The sequence below is a fragment of the Geotrypetes seraphini genome, chromosome 4 (genome assembly GCF_902459505.1).
Source record: "Geotrypetes seraphini chromosome 4, aGeoSer1.1, whole genome shotgun sequence".
In the NCBI taxonomy this organism is placed as follows: Eukaryota; Metazoa; Chordata; class Amphibia; order Gymnophiona; family Dermophiidae; genus Geotrypetes; species Geotrypetes seraphini.
This window is the reverse complement of record NC_047087.1, coordinates 178,766,005-178,782,234: the sequence shown is the minus strand read 5'-3', so window position 1 is coordinate 178,782,234 and position 16,230 is coordinate 178,766,005. Positions and strand designations below refer to the sequence as shown.

Below are 16,230 nucleotides of genomic sequence, written 5' to 3'. Positions count from 1 at the left end.
TATGATGTTGCTTTGTACTTGTTTCAGTAAAATATAGTAGCTACTATTGTATTATCAATCAAATCATATACAATTTGTCTTCTTAGTATCACACCAAGGGCTACCCATAGATATTGTTCTCTATTGTATGGACCTTCAGATCGCCATCGGGCACAATGCTTCCGGTTGCTGTATACTCTTCATCTGTCCAGCCTTTATAAATTATTCATATAAGACTCATGTTTTATTTTTTTTATATATTATTTTTTGTTGAAGTTTTCTATATATTAAAATTAAAGGAACGTCACTTAGCTTATAGTGATCTCGTCCTCTATTCACCTCTCCCGACATGCATGTCTCTTTCTGAATGAGACACTAGGCAGGGACAAGTGTTGCTCACACTTTGGCAGCCCTTTAGGGATATATTAATACCTACTGCACACAGTTGTGTATTGCTAGCTAGGCCTTGATTTCATTTCTTTTTTCAGATTTTTGCATTTTGGAACCATGGGAGGGGTGGGGGGAGGGGAACGAATTGTATTTGCATTGATGGTTTTATTTCTTCTCTATCGGTTGGTTGTATTGCTTTCAGCTCTTATGTATTTCGATACAGCTTTGTTGTACTTGTTTGTATTTCTATTGCAAAATCAATATGATTGGAAAAAAAAAATTTATTAGCTAACAAAAGTACTTATAATTGACCATATCTCCATAAGTAATGTAATCAAAATATAACAAGTCAAATACTTAGAGGGGCATAATAAAAAAAAACGTCTAAGTCCCCTTTTGGCCTAAGGCCTTAAACGTTGAAAGTAGAAGCAGGGAAAATGTCCATAATCAAAAAAAAAGTCCAAAAGGAGGTTTTTTTTTATAATGGCCTGCCTCTACGTTCAGCTGTTTAAACGCCTAGACCATCACACTACGTCTAAACTTATACCCCATAATGAACCTAAAAAACGCCTAAGCCCCAAACGTCCAACACAAGGACTTTTAGGCGAAGGAGGAGCCAGTCCTTTGCCTAAAAGCTGGATTCTGTAACTGGTGTCTGTCAAAAACAACACCGGTTACAGAATTCACAACCCCCCACCCCCCCCAACATCAGGGCAAGAGGGAGTCCAAGCCCTCTTGCCCCGTGATCCCCGACCCCCCCGATTACGTTCAGAGCACGAGGGAGCCTAAGCCCTCCTGCCCCGCGATCCCCAACCTCCCCCATTACGTTAGGGGCAGGAGGGAGCACAAGCCCTCCTGCCCAGCGATCTCTAATCCCCCCCCAATCTGATGGGGCCAGGAGGGAGCCCAAGCCCTCCTGGCCTCTCGCCCCCCACCCCTTACAAGATCGGGCAGGAGGGAGCCCAACCCCTCCTGCCCAGGCGGACCCCCTACCCCCCACCCCCCACTACAATACGGGCAGGAGGGATCAAAGGCCCTCCTGCCCTCGACAAAACCCTCCCCAACAATCACCCCCCCGAACCCCCAATCGGCCCCCCCCGCCAACCCACGACCCTCCCACCCCCAATCCCACCCCCCACACCTGTTAAATGTTGGCCGGACGGATGGGTGCCAAGCCCGCCCATCTGGCAGGCCAGCCGGCTCTGGAATGGGGCCGGATTGGCCCAGGTGCCTGAAACCCCACCCACAGGTGGGGGCCTAAGGCGCCTGGGCCAACCAGAATAAGCCCGAGAACCTTAGGCCCCTCCTGTGGACGGGGCCTTAGGCAAACCCGGGTTGGGCCCATGTGCCTAAGGCCCCGCCCACAGGAGGGGCCTAAGGTTCCCAGGCCTATTGTGGTTGGCCCAGACCCTTAGGCCCCACCTGTGGGTGGGGTTTCAGCCACCTGGGCCAATCCGGCCCCATTCTGGAGCAAGCTGGCCTGCCGGACGGGCGGGCTTGACACCCGTCCATCCGGTCAACATTTAACAGGTATGGGGGGTGGGATTGGGGGATTGTGAGGTCAGTGGGGGGTCACGGGTCAGCCGGGGGGCGATTGGGGATTCGGGGGGCGGTCATTTGGGGGGGGTCGAGGGCAGGATGGCTTGGGCTCCCTCCAGCCCTGAACGTAATTGGGGGAGGGGGGTTGGGGATCACGGGGCAAGAGGGCTTGGGCTCCCTCTTGCCCCGATGTTGTCGGGGGAGGGGTTGATGTATCGTGGCAGGAGAGATGCCTCATCTCTCCTACCACAATGCCATCACTCTTCTACCCGAACTGCCACAACCCGCGGCAGGAGAGATAGGGCATCTCTCCTGCCGCGGGTCACGGCAATTCAGGTAGAGGAGTGATGGCATCCCAGTAGGGGAGATGAGGCATCTCTCCTGCCGCGATCATTGCTGTAGGGGGTAGGCAGGTTGCTGGGGCCGCTGAGCTGATCGCAGCAGCCACGATCAGCTCAGCGGCCCCTTTTTTGGCACTTAGACCTGTTTTGACTTCGTCTAAATCAAAACATATAAGTGCCGACTAGGCAACCTGCCTAAAGGTTTGATTATACCTGCTGCATGCCTAGGTCTACGTCGGCCCACCTCCTGCCCACCGCCCACCCTTTCCCCTCCTCTAAAAACGTCTCTTTTCTCTCTGTGTGTTTAGAGGCAGGGGAAAGGCCTAAGCTGGTTTTAGATATGTCTAAAACCAGCTTTGATTATGGGTACTTGGACGATCAGGCTTTTTAATCATCCAAGTAGCCATTTAGGCCACTTTTTAGATGTTTTTTTTTTTTGATTATGAATCCCCTTACTTGTTGTAGACTTCAGTGGACTACAAAACTTCTCTAGTCTCCAACCTACATTGACCAGACAGCTTTCCACATATTCACTTCACATTACCTGAGTGGCTACCTAGGATCCTGTATATTTATTTTCACTCTAAAATACATAAGAATTTAAAGAATCCCTCTGATAGACCTACACACCTCCCCCTCCCTATTCGCGGTTTTGATGTTCGCGGTTTTGATTATCTTCGGGTTTTTCCCCAGGCCCCCCCCCCCCCTCAGAATTCCTGGTTGGCATAGAAAAAAAACGGCCCCGGGACTTGGAGGAAGGCGATCAGAGGTGATCGGAAGTGGCAGGGGGGAGGGGGGGCGATCGGAGGCTTAGGGAGGTGATCAGAGGTGGGGGGGGATCGGAGGTGGCGTGGGAGCGATTGGAACATGGACCTTACCTGGTGGTCTAGCGGTGACGCGAGGCAGGAGTGATCTTCCTACACTCCCGCCCCGTGCAGAGCCGTGCTGTGAGGTCCCGTGGTTTCACGAGACTACAACAGGGAGTTCCTGTTGTAGTCTCGTGAGTCCACGGGAACTCAGCAGCACGGCTCTGTACAGGGCGGGCGTGTAGGAAGATCGCTCATGCCCCGCGTCACTTCTAGACCACCAGGTAAGATCCGGGGATGGGTCAGAGCCAGCCAAAAGTTATTTGCGATTTTTCCCTATTCGCGGGCCGGCTCTGCCCCTAACCCCCGTGAATAGGGAGAGAGAAGTATAGTTTCTACCAGGGGACCCATAATGGAACGTCTTTCAAAATTTTTTGAATGTTTTTTTTGCAACATGAAGCTCCTTGAGTTCAATCTTATTTAAAAGATACATTTAATAAGATATAGCTTCAAGAGATGGAACAGCTTAAGATGCTTGGTTTGTCACCGTGGATGTAACTTCCCTTTATACCAAAGAATAAAGCGCTAAGGGCGAAATTCTACAAATGGCATCTAAACTTTATTATGAAATGCCGTTTAAAATAGCAAAAAACATTAAAGTGTCTACTGGCACCTAAAAATTTGGCACCAGAATCACACCTCCATATGCGCCTAATACCGCTGTGGGCGTGGCTAATGTCTAAAGTGGCATTAGGCAGCTTAAAGCACCTAAGTAGGCACAATTCATGACAAAGATAGGTGCTGGAAATGTAGGCCTGGGGAACCCTGGCCTTCATTTTCAGCAACTACCTTTCCCAGAGGCAGAATTCTGTATATGGCACCATCACGTGACTGACACGTGATCGGCAACCACTTTTTAGGCAGCCACCGATATAGGTGTCATATAGAGAATCCTGGGCATAAGTTAATTAAGAAACATCATTTAAAATGGCAAAAAAATTACAGTTAAAGCACATACCAAGCGCCTAAAATATCGGAACTGGAATTGTACCTCCATATGCGCTTTAGACCACCTAATGCCACTGTGGACATGGCTAACACCAGAAGTGGCATTTGGTAGCCTAAAGCACCTAGGTAGGTGTGACTCAAGACAAAGGCACCAGAAATGTAGGCCTGGAAAACCCTGGCCTATATTTCCAGTGCCTATCTTTCACAGAGGCGCAATTATGTATTCGGCGCTATCACGTGATTGACATGCGATTGGTGGCTGTCGATATTGAAGTTAAGTACTACTGTATTACTAGAATGTTATGTCAGTCTGCACTAACAGTAAAATACTCTGTGGAGGAGGGTTGTATCTTTTACTGAAATTGTTTGGTTTTTTTAAAATTTTATCATTTCAATACATCCAATTTACAAAGATGTTAGAGGCAATACAAAAATATAAACTCACTTAGTTATAGGACTAAGGACCAGAAAATAAACAATGAAACATTTATCTAATACAGTCCACAATCCAAGAAGAAGAGACAAAATGAATAAAACCCCTTGGGAAAGAAGACATACACAAAAGAAAATCAGAAATTATGAAATAGAGCAGTATTAAGATATTATCCTATCCATTAATTAATAACCTGTTTCAATCAGACTGTGTCGAGATTCCTTTACCTTCTAGGAAAAAACCTAATTGGGCAGGTTCAAAGAAAATATATTGACTCCCTTGATAAGAGACAAAACATTTACACGGGAATCTCAACTGAAACACCGCCCCCAAAGCAATCACCTTTGGTTGAAAAGTCATAAATTCTTTCCTCCTGGATTGTGTCCACTTTGAGACATCTGGAAATATATACAGTGGTACCTTGGATTACGAGCATAATCCATTCCAGGAGCATGCTCGTAATCCAAAATGCTCGTTTATCAAAGCGAGTTTCCCCATAGGAAATAATGGAAACTCGCTTTGATGCGTTCCCCCCCCCCCTTCCCGAGAACCGGCATTGCTCCCCTCGAAGGCACCCCCCCTCCCCCGCGATCAGGCACCCCCCCTGCGATCCGGCACCCCCCCTGCCTCAAACTGTCACCCCCACGCCACGATCCGACCCCCCCCCCCCGACACAATTGGGCACCCCCCCGACACGATCCGACATCCCCCCCGACACAATTGAGCACCCCCCGCCGCTTCTTACCCTCATCTGGGCACTCTTGAAAATCGGCTTCCTCCTCTGCTGGGCCTTGAGCATGCTCGGTTTCCGAGGCACCGATTTTGCAAATGTTTTGCTCGTCTTGCAAAACACTCGCAAACCGGTGCACTCGTAAACCGAGGTACCACTCTATACCCTTTCACCTAAATAGGTGATCTGTTTTAAATTAAAGAATAATTTCAACAGCATTTCGTTATCTTGCAAGAATACCAATGAGACCAATAATGTCGCCCGCCCCTGAATTTCAATATCAGAAGATTGCAATATAGCAGAAACAGCCAACTGTGTATTTTCAACTACTACAGCTTTTTCCTTTTGCATTTGTTTTAAATAATACATTTTTTGTATAGGGGGGAGACTTGCTTCCGGAATATTTAAAACAGTCAACATGAAATTTTTAAAAAGTTCTTCTGGCGACATAAACTTAGCTATTGGAAAATTAAGAATCCTTAAATTCAAATTTTTTTGTTGGTTTTCTAAGTTTTCAATCTTCCTTAAGATCATCATTTTATCTGTCATTTGTTTAGTAAGCAAGTTCTTTCTGTTGTTACTTTCTCTAAGTTTTTTAAATCCACTTGACGTTGTTGAATAGAAGTCTCTAAGGAACTTATCCTAGAGGTAGAATTTAAAGTACAGTGGTGCCTCACACAACAAACTTAATTGGTTCCAGGAGCAAGTTTGTTATGCGAAAAGTTCGTTATGTGAAACGCGTTTTCCCATAACAATACATGTTAAAAAAAATAATTCGTTCTGCAGCATAAAATATGCTAAGATGACATAAAAAAAGATAAATTTGTCAAAATGGTAAAAATGGTGGTCTTGCTGAGGCCAAACTCTTTGACGAGGTCACACTGTTTGACCCCACATTCACTCCTTCTAATTATTTCCCGTTTCATTTCAACAGAAATCACCTTCCTGCTTTTTTTAGAAGCCATGATATATAAAAAATATTGAGTTTATCTTAAAAGGACGACTGTATACAGTGAGAGAGGGCAGTTAAGCGCAGTGACTAACGACTGCCTGCAGTGCCTGCGCGGAAGGATGCAATACATCGGCAGCTCGGGCGACTTCGTTGTGTGAAACGAAGTTCGTTGTGTGAAACGGAAGTTCATTGTGTGAAGTTCGTTGTGTGAAACGAAGTTCGTTGTGTGAATCAAGACATGAAGTTCGTTGTGTGCAGCGTTCGTTGTGCGAGGCGTTCGTTATGCGAGGGCACCACTGTAATAGAAACAAAGTTGGTGTATACCAAGTGTAGGTTCTCAATCGCAGTCCAAATAGAATCCAGCATTACAGCCTGTGGTCTCACCAGCGGCTTGAGGGGGGAGATAATAGCTGGATTTTCTTTGGCTTCTACCCCAGAAGATGAACTCTGGGCTCCCACAGCCTCTCCACCGCTAGCTGCCGATGGCTCCACTCTCCCTGAACGCTGCAGCTCCAACGCCGGAGTCAGCATAGTTGTAATCACTTCCGGGTCTACAGCGGCTAGAGAATGTGCCTCTCTCCATACGCTGGGGGAGCCCTCCTGCATGCTTTGCTCCGCTGACGTTTCTCCGGGCTTGGGAGGGGTATGCGGTCCTCGCGGGCTCAGCAAGAGTGATATCTCACAGCAGCAGAAGCACCCGAAATTACAGTCTGCCGCGGCGTCGAGGAGCCTGAGGTAGGTGGAGGGATACCCCTCTGTTTCCCCCTTCTCTTAGGCATAGGAACAAATTATTTTCCAAAAGTTTAAAGGAAAAAGCACCATCGAGGTGGGAGTGCTCCTCTCAGCGTCCTGCTCCAGACGCCTTCTTGTCTCTCCCTCCGAAATTGTTTTATTCAAAATAAAATTGCTTGTTTGAAGATAACTTTTTACCATCAAATTCATGGTACGAGGTCTGTTCAAAACGTTCCAGGACAGTTTGAATTGTGCGCCAATGGGAAGTTCTTTTGAGACATGCTAGGTGGCATTAAGTAGCTTGAAACCTCATGAGCAACATCTTTTTTTTCTGATTGTTGATATCTGTTTTTGTCTCTGAGCTATAGCAGTTTCTGTGAAAGTGTATTTTCGTGATTGGCTATTTCTCATCATGTGCGACCTCAATGAGCAATGCTACAGCGTAAGGTTCTGCTCTAAATTGGGTAAGACCGCTACAGAAACGTATGAAATGTTGAAAGTGGTTTATGGAGAACATGTCGTGAGTCATGGAAGGTGTTTTGAATGCATCATAATTTGCAAATTTTGCACAAAAACACGATGACAGTTCTTCCCCAGCCACCTTACTCTCCTGACTTGGCCCCTGCTTGATTTCTTCTTGTTTCCTAAACTTAAATTCACGCTGAAAAGAAAGCGATTCAACACCATTGAAGACATAAAACAAAATTCAATACAGCAACTTTTGGCGATTCCTGAAGACGCTTTTGTTTCCAGAAGTGGAAACGACATTGTGAAAAGTATATATGTAGAGAAGGGGAGTACTTTGAAGAGGACCAAATGGAATAAGTTGTAAGATTGTTTAATACCTTTTTATATAATCAGTCCTGGAACTTTTTGAACAGACCTCGAATTGTGATAGGGTTGCTACCAAATATATGTAGCAGAATTTGAAGAGTATTTTTTTGTGCAGCACTAGAGTTCTGGAGGTGATTTTTAAGAACATAAGAATTGCCATACTGGGACAGAATGAAGGTCCATCAAGCCCAGTATCCTGTTTCTAACAGTAACCAACCATGGTCCCAAGAACCTAGGCTAGATCCCAAGTAGTAAAACAGATTTTATGCTGCTTATCCTAGGAATAAGCTGTGGATTTCCCAAAGATATCTCAATAATGACCTATGGCCTTCTCTTTTAGGAAATTATCCAAACTTTTTTTAAACCCCGCTAAGCTAACTGATTTCAACACATTCTCTGGCAATGAATTACAGAATTTAATTACACATTGTGTGAAGAAATATTTTGGATGATCCATACTTTTTTTTATGGACAGTATCTTTGGAAGAATAGAGGAATCCAAATTTACAATGGTGTACCATAACTTAGTAGACAGAAAAACTGTTTTTGCTTTTTTAGCCATCATCCTTACCAGTCGTAGAGCAGCTATTCTAAAGGTCAGTATTTGCAAATTAACCCCTCCCCCCCTTTTTTTTTTTTTTTTTTACAAAACCATGAAAATGGTTTTTAGCGCCGGCTGGCACACTGAATGCTCTACACTACTCCTGACACTCAGAATTCCTATGAGCATCGGGAGCAGCACATAGCATTCAGAGTGCCAGCCGGCGCTAAAAACGTTTCTGCAGTTTTGTAAAATGGGGGTGCGGGAGGTAAGAGAATTAATTCTTCGCAGGCTAAATTCAAAGCTCAAGCTAAAAATCTCACCTATAGATTTATTCTATTTTTTATACCGTTCTCCCAAGTGAGCTCAGAACAGTTTACATGTATTTTTCTCTCTCTGTCCTAGTGGGCTCACAATCTATCTAATGCAGTGGTTCCCAACCCTGTCCTGGAGGACCACCAGGCCAATCGGATTTTCAGGCTAGCTCTAATGAATATGCATGAGAGAGATTTGCATATAATGGAGGTGACAGGCATGCAAATCTGCTCCATGCATATTCATTAGGGCTAGCCTGAAAACCCGATTGGCCTAGTGGTCCTCCAGGACAGGGTTGGGAACCACTGATCTAATGTACCTGGGGCAATAGGGGGATTAAGTGACTTGCCCAGGGTCACAAAGAGCAGTGTGCGTTTGAACCCACAAGCTCAGGGTTCTGAGGCTGTAGCTTTAACCATTGTACCACACTCTCATCATTACTGACTATTACAGTATCATAAGGAGACATCTGAGAGATTGATTTGTATCTTACCATATGCGATTGGTACATCTCAGGTGGAGAAGATACTTAAGACGTTCTGGCCAATTTTAGCAGTTCATTCAAGTTTTGTACATTTTACTATTATGGTGTTTTAATCTGTCAAAAATATTTGTGAGTTTTTCTAGCAAGTGCCCAAGCCAGTGATAAAATGGACAGCCATGTTGTGTCTTCAGCACTGAGGGTTTGGTATGGACATCTCCATCTAATAATTATAGATGTTATCTTAAGTCATCATACATTGTGTATGTCATTCAGTGCCCATGCCCTTTAGTGTAGATGGGAAGAATACGGTAATGCATAAAAATTGAGACTTAATGAACATGAGAGTTGTTTGGGAATGAGCACACCCACAGCACTGATGGTGGTACACTGCCAAAATCAATATCAGATCATGGATCTTAAGTGTCAGATAATTGATGATATGCTGGCTCCCAGACTGGGAAAATCAAGATCAGCAGCTGGAATATCAAGAACAACTTTGGTTACATAAATTAGCCACAATAACTTTGAAAGACTTAATTTAAAAAATAATAATAATCAATGTGGGGGTTTTTTCTTTTGTGTGAATGATCATGTGTCTGCTCAGTGATTGGCTGGTTTCATTTTGTTTGTTTTTTCAGTCCAGACTCCTCTTCAAATTTGATTGAAAATCTTGCAGCTATGTTATCGTGTATGAAATGAAATTGAACCTTTAATTCATTTTCTCATGTTTGGCATTTATAGTACCTTGCCCCTGATATGATGCAGAGTTGCCACTCAAAACTTAGCCATGCCAAGGGCAGCTGCTCAAGCATTGTGAAGTGAAGACATGGAAAACTAATTGGTCAATATATGTTGAGGACTGAAGAAATTTGTGGTCCACTGAAAATTGCATCAATAATGTTGAAATAAGTTTTTGCTTCATATACATTATGAAGATCCTTGAAAAAAAATGTCTAAATAGTTTGGCATAGAGAGCTTGAGAGAGGGGTTGTATGCTATTTAGCCTTTATAAAACCAACTCCTCACAACAAACTAATCAGGAGTTCACTTTTAATATAATCCCAAACCCACCAAACTATTCAAAAGAAATTTAATGGTTCAGGTAAATATAGTATCCCATATGAAGTGTGCTCAGAAAACCATAATGTACTCAGTGCACACCATTCTGGGATTCAAGGGCAAGTTGGATGCACACCTTCTTGCAAATCACATTGAGGGATACGGGTTAACAAGGTCTTCATCAGGGAACACCTAGCTTGGCCTCCGCGTGTGCGGGTCACCGGACTAGATGGACCTAAGGTCTGATCCGGTGAAGGCATTTCTTATGTGTTGTAACAGGAGGAACCCACTTTTCTATCATTGCACATGAATCTTGACCCAAAATATTTTCAACATAGATAATGATAAAAATACTTAAGTTCACATTCTGTGGAAGATAACTTCTATTGCTGATCAGGAACCTCCACTATAAACACAAAGGGGCCATTATTCAGACCACAGGAGTTAGCTAAGCTGACTCTCGTGGTTGGGGGAGCGAACCTGGAAATTCAATGGGTGAAGTGATTTGTGTACAATAAAAGGAAAGTGGGTGCCTTCTGTTACAACACTGGGCACATTATGGTTTTCTGAGCATACGTTATAAACATTTTTTGATTTTTCTATTAATTTACAAGATATTATTATAACTATTAATTTACAGGATATTATTATATTATAACTAAATTTGTCTTATAAAACTGACAATATATGCACTTCTTTGTCTTCTTAGCCTGTTTTGTACACCTCCTTGAGTGTTCAAATTATTTAGTAGATCATATTATCTGTTTTACTCCTGTAAGATCTTTACGAAGTTCAGTTTTGGGTTTTTTTGTTTGCATTTCCATCAGTTAAAGGCTGTATTTATAAGAAATACCAGGGAAGGCTGATGTTTTATCAGGCCACAAATTGGGAGCATGAATTTCATTCTTTATTGCTATCTTCTCCCTCTTATTTGCATTTTAGAAAATTATTAAAAACATTATCTGCTTAGGAAGCTTTGGGAGTTTGATTATATTAGGTTGTTAAGACTGTTTATTGTGAACTGTGACTTATTGTAATTCACTGTTATATACAGTTTTCTTTTCTTTTGTTACCCACATTGATTTGCAGCAGGGGAACATTAAGGGCTCCTTTTAAGAAGGTGCGCTAAACTACCGGCTGCTTAAAAGGAGGTGGTAGCGGCTAGTGGGCGCTAAAACCACTAGTGCACCTTTGTAAAAGGAGCCTTAAATCTTATGTCATATTATGTTCATTGTGAAGGGTGGGTATATTGAGCATTAACAAACATAAATATGGATGCCCTATTATATAATTACCCTTGGAAAACCCATACTTGAGGCCACTACATACGCAGACTTTAGAAAATCCCTGTAAACTCGATTGTTTAACAAATTCTAAATTCCCTACCCACCTCTTCCTCGCTACGGCACTCCTCTCTACCTCGCCACTACCCCCAACTCTAGAATTGAGACTAACTCTTACCCTCTCTCCCCTTGCATCCCATGTCCTGACAAAATGTAGCTTTATCGCAAACCACTTGTATCCCCACTGACAAAATGTATCTTTATTGTTAACCGTTTGTATCCCATGTACTGTCAAAATGTATCTTTACTGTAAACCGCTTTGAACTTCACGGTATAGCGGTATATAAGAAATAAATTATTATTATTATTATTATTATTAAAGTAGGCAAATAAGATTTAATGTAGATAACTGTATCACAAGAATGAGCAGGTGAAACATACATTAAATAACTTAAGAAAAAAGACCTGCTCAGGTCAAGGATAATTTTTTTCCAAGAATAAGTGGAACTGCTAGGTCATCACAAGTGGCTGGTATAGAAAAGCTTCAAAGCTTAAAACAACTTTTGGAAGATTTTTGAGAAATCTACAGTGCATGCACAACATTTCCTCATTGCACGGGGCCTCTTAAACCTTCAATTCCACATGGAACTTGCCTATTGTCTTTCATAAAAAATTGACTTTTCTTTTAATAAATGCTTTATACAATTTTTTGTCATGCATTGGATTGTCTTCTCTTTTAGGCCCTCTTTTGCTAAGTCACGGTAGAAATTCATCGAGCTTCGGAGCAGCATCAGAGCATTTAGTACTCCGGGCTGTGGTAGAAACCTCTACTGTGGCTTAACAAAAAGGGGGTGCAAGTTAGGATTTTCTAAGATTTTTTTTTTTTCATGTTCATCTTTGGTCACTCCCTTTTTGGTGTTTAGCAACTTGGCCTGACCTCTTTTTCACAGACAGAAAATTTATCCATGTGGCAGCCACAGCTATACAGTTAAGTCCTTCTGAATACTAACCCTTAATGTATTAGCGCTGTGGCTGAGATGTGAGACATAACTCAGTAATTTTCAATAAGTAATATGGGAATACTTTTCTTTTTAGAAACTCCTTGTGACCTTTTCAGGTCTCAGGAGTCATTGGAAATAGTTTGTGAGAATGTTTCTTGCTCAGGACATATAGGAACCCAGATGGCAGGCTGTTGAGCAGGAGTGCAGGTGCAAGCAAGACTAGCAGAGTGCTTGCTAAAACCTTTAAGAGGCCAAGGGCTCAACCCCCAGTAGGTGCTAGAGCAGGGGTAGGCAATTCCGGTCCTCAAGAGCCGGAGCCAGGTCAGGTTTTCAGGATATCCATAATGAATATGTATGAGATGGATTTGCATGCACTGCGTCCTTGAGATGCAAATCTATTTCATGCATATTTATTGTGGATATCCTGAAAACCTGACCTGGCTCCGGCTCTCGAGGACCGGAATTGCCTCTCCCTGTGCTAGAGAGTGATGCACACATTATGCAACAATCCCCAAGTATATAAATTAACCATAAAATACAGTCACTGTGTACAAATAATTTTTATTCTAATTAACATGAAAACTAAACTGTTTGAGAACACTGGTTTAGCGGTACAGGAGGAAAACAATTCAGCTGGACATGAAATGGGGAGTTTAAAAAAGGACAGTCTTTATTCACTAAGATGTCCTTTGAAAGGATGTTTCTGCAGTATTTATTATTCTGTTCTTTGTTTCTTTCTACAGCCGTTCTGCCTACCTCCGACCCTGGCGCTAAAGGTCAAGAAACACAAAGAGCAGAACCAGCAGAAGAGTGAGCAGCTTGATTACCATCTAGTATAGATTCCCAACAGTAACTAGAATAAAAGGATACTAGTCACAAATAGCAAAATGCAGTACAGCATCATCGCCATCATCTTAAAAAGCACATCTTTGTCAGAGGTGAAGGATTAGTGATATGGGGGAGGTAGAATGGTTGAAGAGAACATGTGGCAAAAGTGCTAATGAAAATAAGAGGTAGGCAAGAGAGATGGAGAGACAGACAAAAATCAGTGTCAGGTGAGAAAGGATCAAGATGGAAGAAATATGAGGTACAAATTAAAAGGGGAAATCCAGTAGATAATACTCATATATAGAAGGCTGGCCAAGAACAGGATAGAGCTGGAAAAAAAACAAAAAACCCTCCCAAACAAATAAAGGTAAAAACAATCTATAACGGCCTTGAGCTCTGTAGTGGTTCTTCATCTTCTAGACTAAGGGTGTCCAACATTTTGGCTTCCCTGAGCCGCATTGGCCGAAAAAAATGTTTCTGGGGACGCACAAATGCGCAAACGCTGCAGCAAGACAGAGGAGGGAGCCAGCAAGACAGTAAACACCCGGGGGCAGCAGAGGAAAACACTGCATCGACTTCGACCGGGGCCGCACAAAATACTTCATGGGGCCATATGTGACCCTCAGGCCACAGGTTAGACACCCCTGTTCTAGACCAACCCATATAACCCTGGCCTGTGTACACATACCCTCCTACTGCACACCACACCACTTATGCATGTATTCTGAACTGTACATTTACCCTACCACACCTATCACACACAAGCCCATTTTGCCCTTCACCATGACGATGCCATAGGTTTGGGGAATAAACCTATCAGGAGTTTCCATGTGTGTAAGCTAGTTTATTTTCAATTCAGATATTGGAAAACATGACCCACTATTCTGGTATGTCCCTTCCAGATTTGGTATCCGAGGTGTCCAATCCATAGCTGTGATACAGTACTTGCAGAAAACCAACACTTTTCTCACATGTGCTCCTACTACTACTGAGACAGAGACATCTAGTTTCAATTTCTGCAAGCAATCCAGGCAGAAGTCTTTCTGATCTGCATCTTTTTTTTTTTTTTCTTTTTTTTGCGATTTCAAGTTTGTTTTTGGTGGCTTTGCTGCCGTGTGACCCCTTGCAGTGGTCTTCTGCCAGAGGAAAGGAAGCAGTTCCATGGAGCCAGACTGTTGCTTCACAGAGAACCTGTGGTGGTCCTGTGGAGCCAGCCTGTTGTCTACCACCCTGTTCGGGTTCAGGTTCTGTCCCCTTGGGAGCTAGCTTGCCTTCTGACCATGTCAGAAGTTTAAGCACAGTCTGGGTACGTCCTGAATAACAGCCCTTGGTGTATCAGGGTGCAGGCTGCATTTCCCAATTGTGTGGCAAGGTTCAGAGGGAGCAGATGTCTCAGTCGGGGTCCGTCTGACTGGCAGTCCGAAGATCTTGAAGTTTGGTCCTTTTGGAGCTTTTCTGAGGTAGAAAATCCTTTTCTTCCATTCGGCTGCAGTGAAAAGAGCTGACAGGCAAGGCACTTCAGTGACTGAGTACACCTCCATTATTTCCTATGGGAGACTTGGGGGTTGTCTGTAAAACTGATTTTTACAGTTTTCTGAGGGTTCAGGTGTAGAGAATGACAGGGATAAATTTTTCCCCATCCCCGCGGGAACTCATTTTCCCAACTTCTCCCTGCGAGTTCTTTTCCTGTCCCTGCCCCATTCCTGCAAGCTCCATCCTCATCTGCACAAGCCTCAAACACTTTAAAATCATAAGTGTTTGAGGCTTGTGTGGTTAAGGCAGAGCTTACAAGAATGGGGCAGGGGCAGAGACAGGGACAGAGACAAAACTTGCTGGGACCCCAAATTGCTATTTTTTACTTTTGAAATGTCTTTATTTTTTTCCATTTTGAGCATGAATTTGCTGGCGGTGGCCATTTTAGATTTTTATAGATCTTTTTTTCAAAGCTTAAATTCTGCCTCAAAACCCCTCAAAATTTTGTTTAAAAGCAGTAGGGATGGACTCCTTTGCCAACTACATGTTTAGATTGCACAGGAGCATCTGTGTATCGCATGCCACAGCGCAATGGGGAAAAAGAAAGGGAAAGGAGATTTGGGCCTCACCTTCTCCGGGTCCTTGAGGGCTGGGGTCTAGGCTCTGAGTAGAAAATCCTGCCAAATATCCATTTTGGATGATGGCACCAAGCGCCTGTACACCGAGTCAGGGGATTCCTTCCAAACAGCACCAACAGCTCAGCGAGACCCGGCCTTTTCTCCGGCATTTGTGCAGCTCTTGTGGAGAGCGTATTCCATGGACCCAGCTCTTTTGACGTGGCAGGTGAGCGCGTTTCCTGCTGAAAAGCAGGATGCTACATTACCAGATGTTCCTCTGCAGGGCTCTTCTATGCCGGCTACCACAGATCCGGATTGCCTTAGCTTGCATACAGATACTATGCCTGTCCTGTCTCCTGACACTGCTTTCATCCTGGATGATGCAGATACCTTTAGCAGGTCAATGCAGCATGTTATTTCAGAGTCCGGATCTGGGCAATGAACCTTCCATCCGCAGGTTCTTTAAATCTGTTTCTATTCAACATCTCATCACAGATGTCATGAAAGAGCTCAATTTGGAATTCCAGCCCTCTGCATCAGTGTTCGGTCATCAGCCACTCTAATGCTCTCTAACCTTTTTTCTAGTGCATCTGGAGTTCACAGGCCTTATTGCAGAGCAATGGGATAACCTTGAGAGTTCTTTCTGGCTGCCTAAAGCTACGTCTAGGCTTTACCCTGTGGTTCCTTAATTTCAGCAACCTTTTGAGCATCCAAAGGTGGATTTTAAAGTGGCACAGGTTACTATGTGCACGGCCCTCCCTAGAGATGGAGGTGTGATGCTCAAAGACTCCCATGCTCGCAGAATGGACCTTATTTTAATATTAGAAAAACAACAATACATTTTTGATGTGGCTTCTTCAGGTATCCTGGCTGCTGCGGCAGCCT

At 43.6% G+C, this 16,230-nt stretch overlaps 1 protein-coding gene across 2 annotated transcripts in view; it reads left to right on the top strand.

The window, feature by feature from the left end:
- TEPP (testis, prostate and placenta expressed) overlaps nucleotides 1-14,292 on the top strand; it is a 90,227-nt gene extending 75,935 nt beyond the window's left edge. For both annotated transcript variants that reach the window (XM_033940257.1, XM_033940258.1), the window contains exon 9: nucleotides 13,171-14,292. In XM_033940257.1, the coding sequence (XP_033796148.1) occupies nucleotides 13,171-13,201 (31 nt within the window). In that variant the 3' untranslated portion in view covers nucleotides 13,202-14,292. The remainder of the gene's footprint in view (nucleotides 1-13,170) is intronic.
- Nucleotides 14,293-16,230: the final 1,938 nt, after the last annotated feature.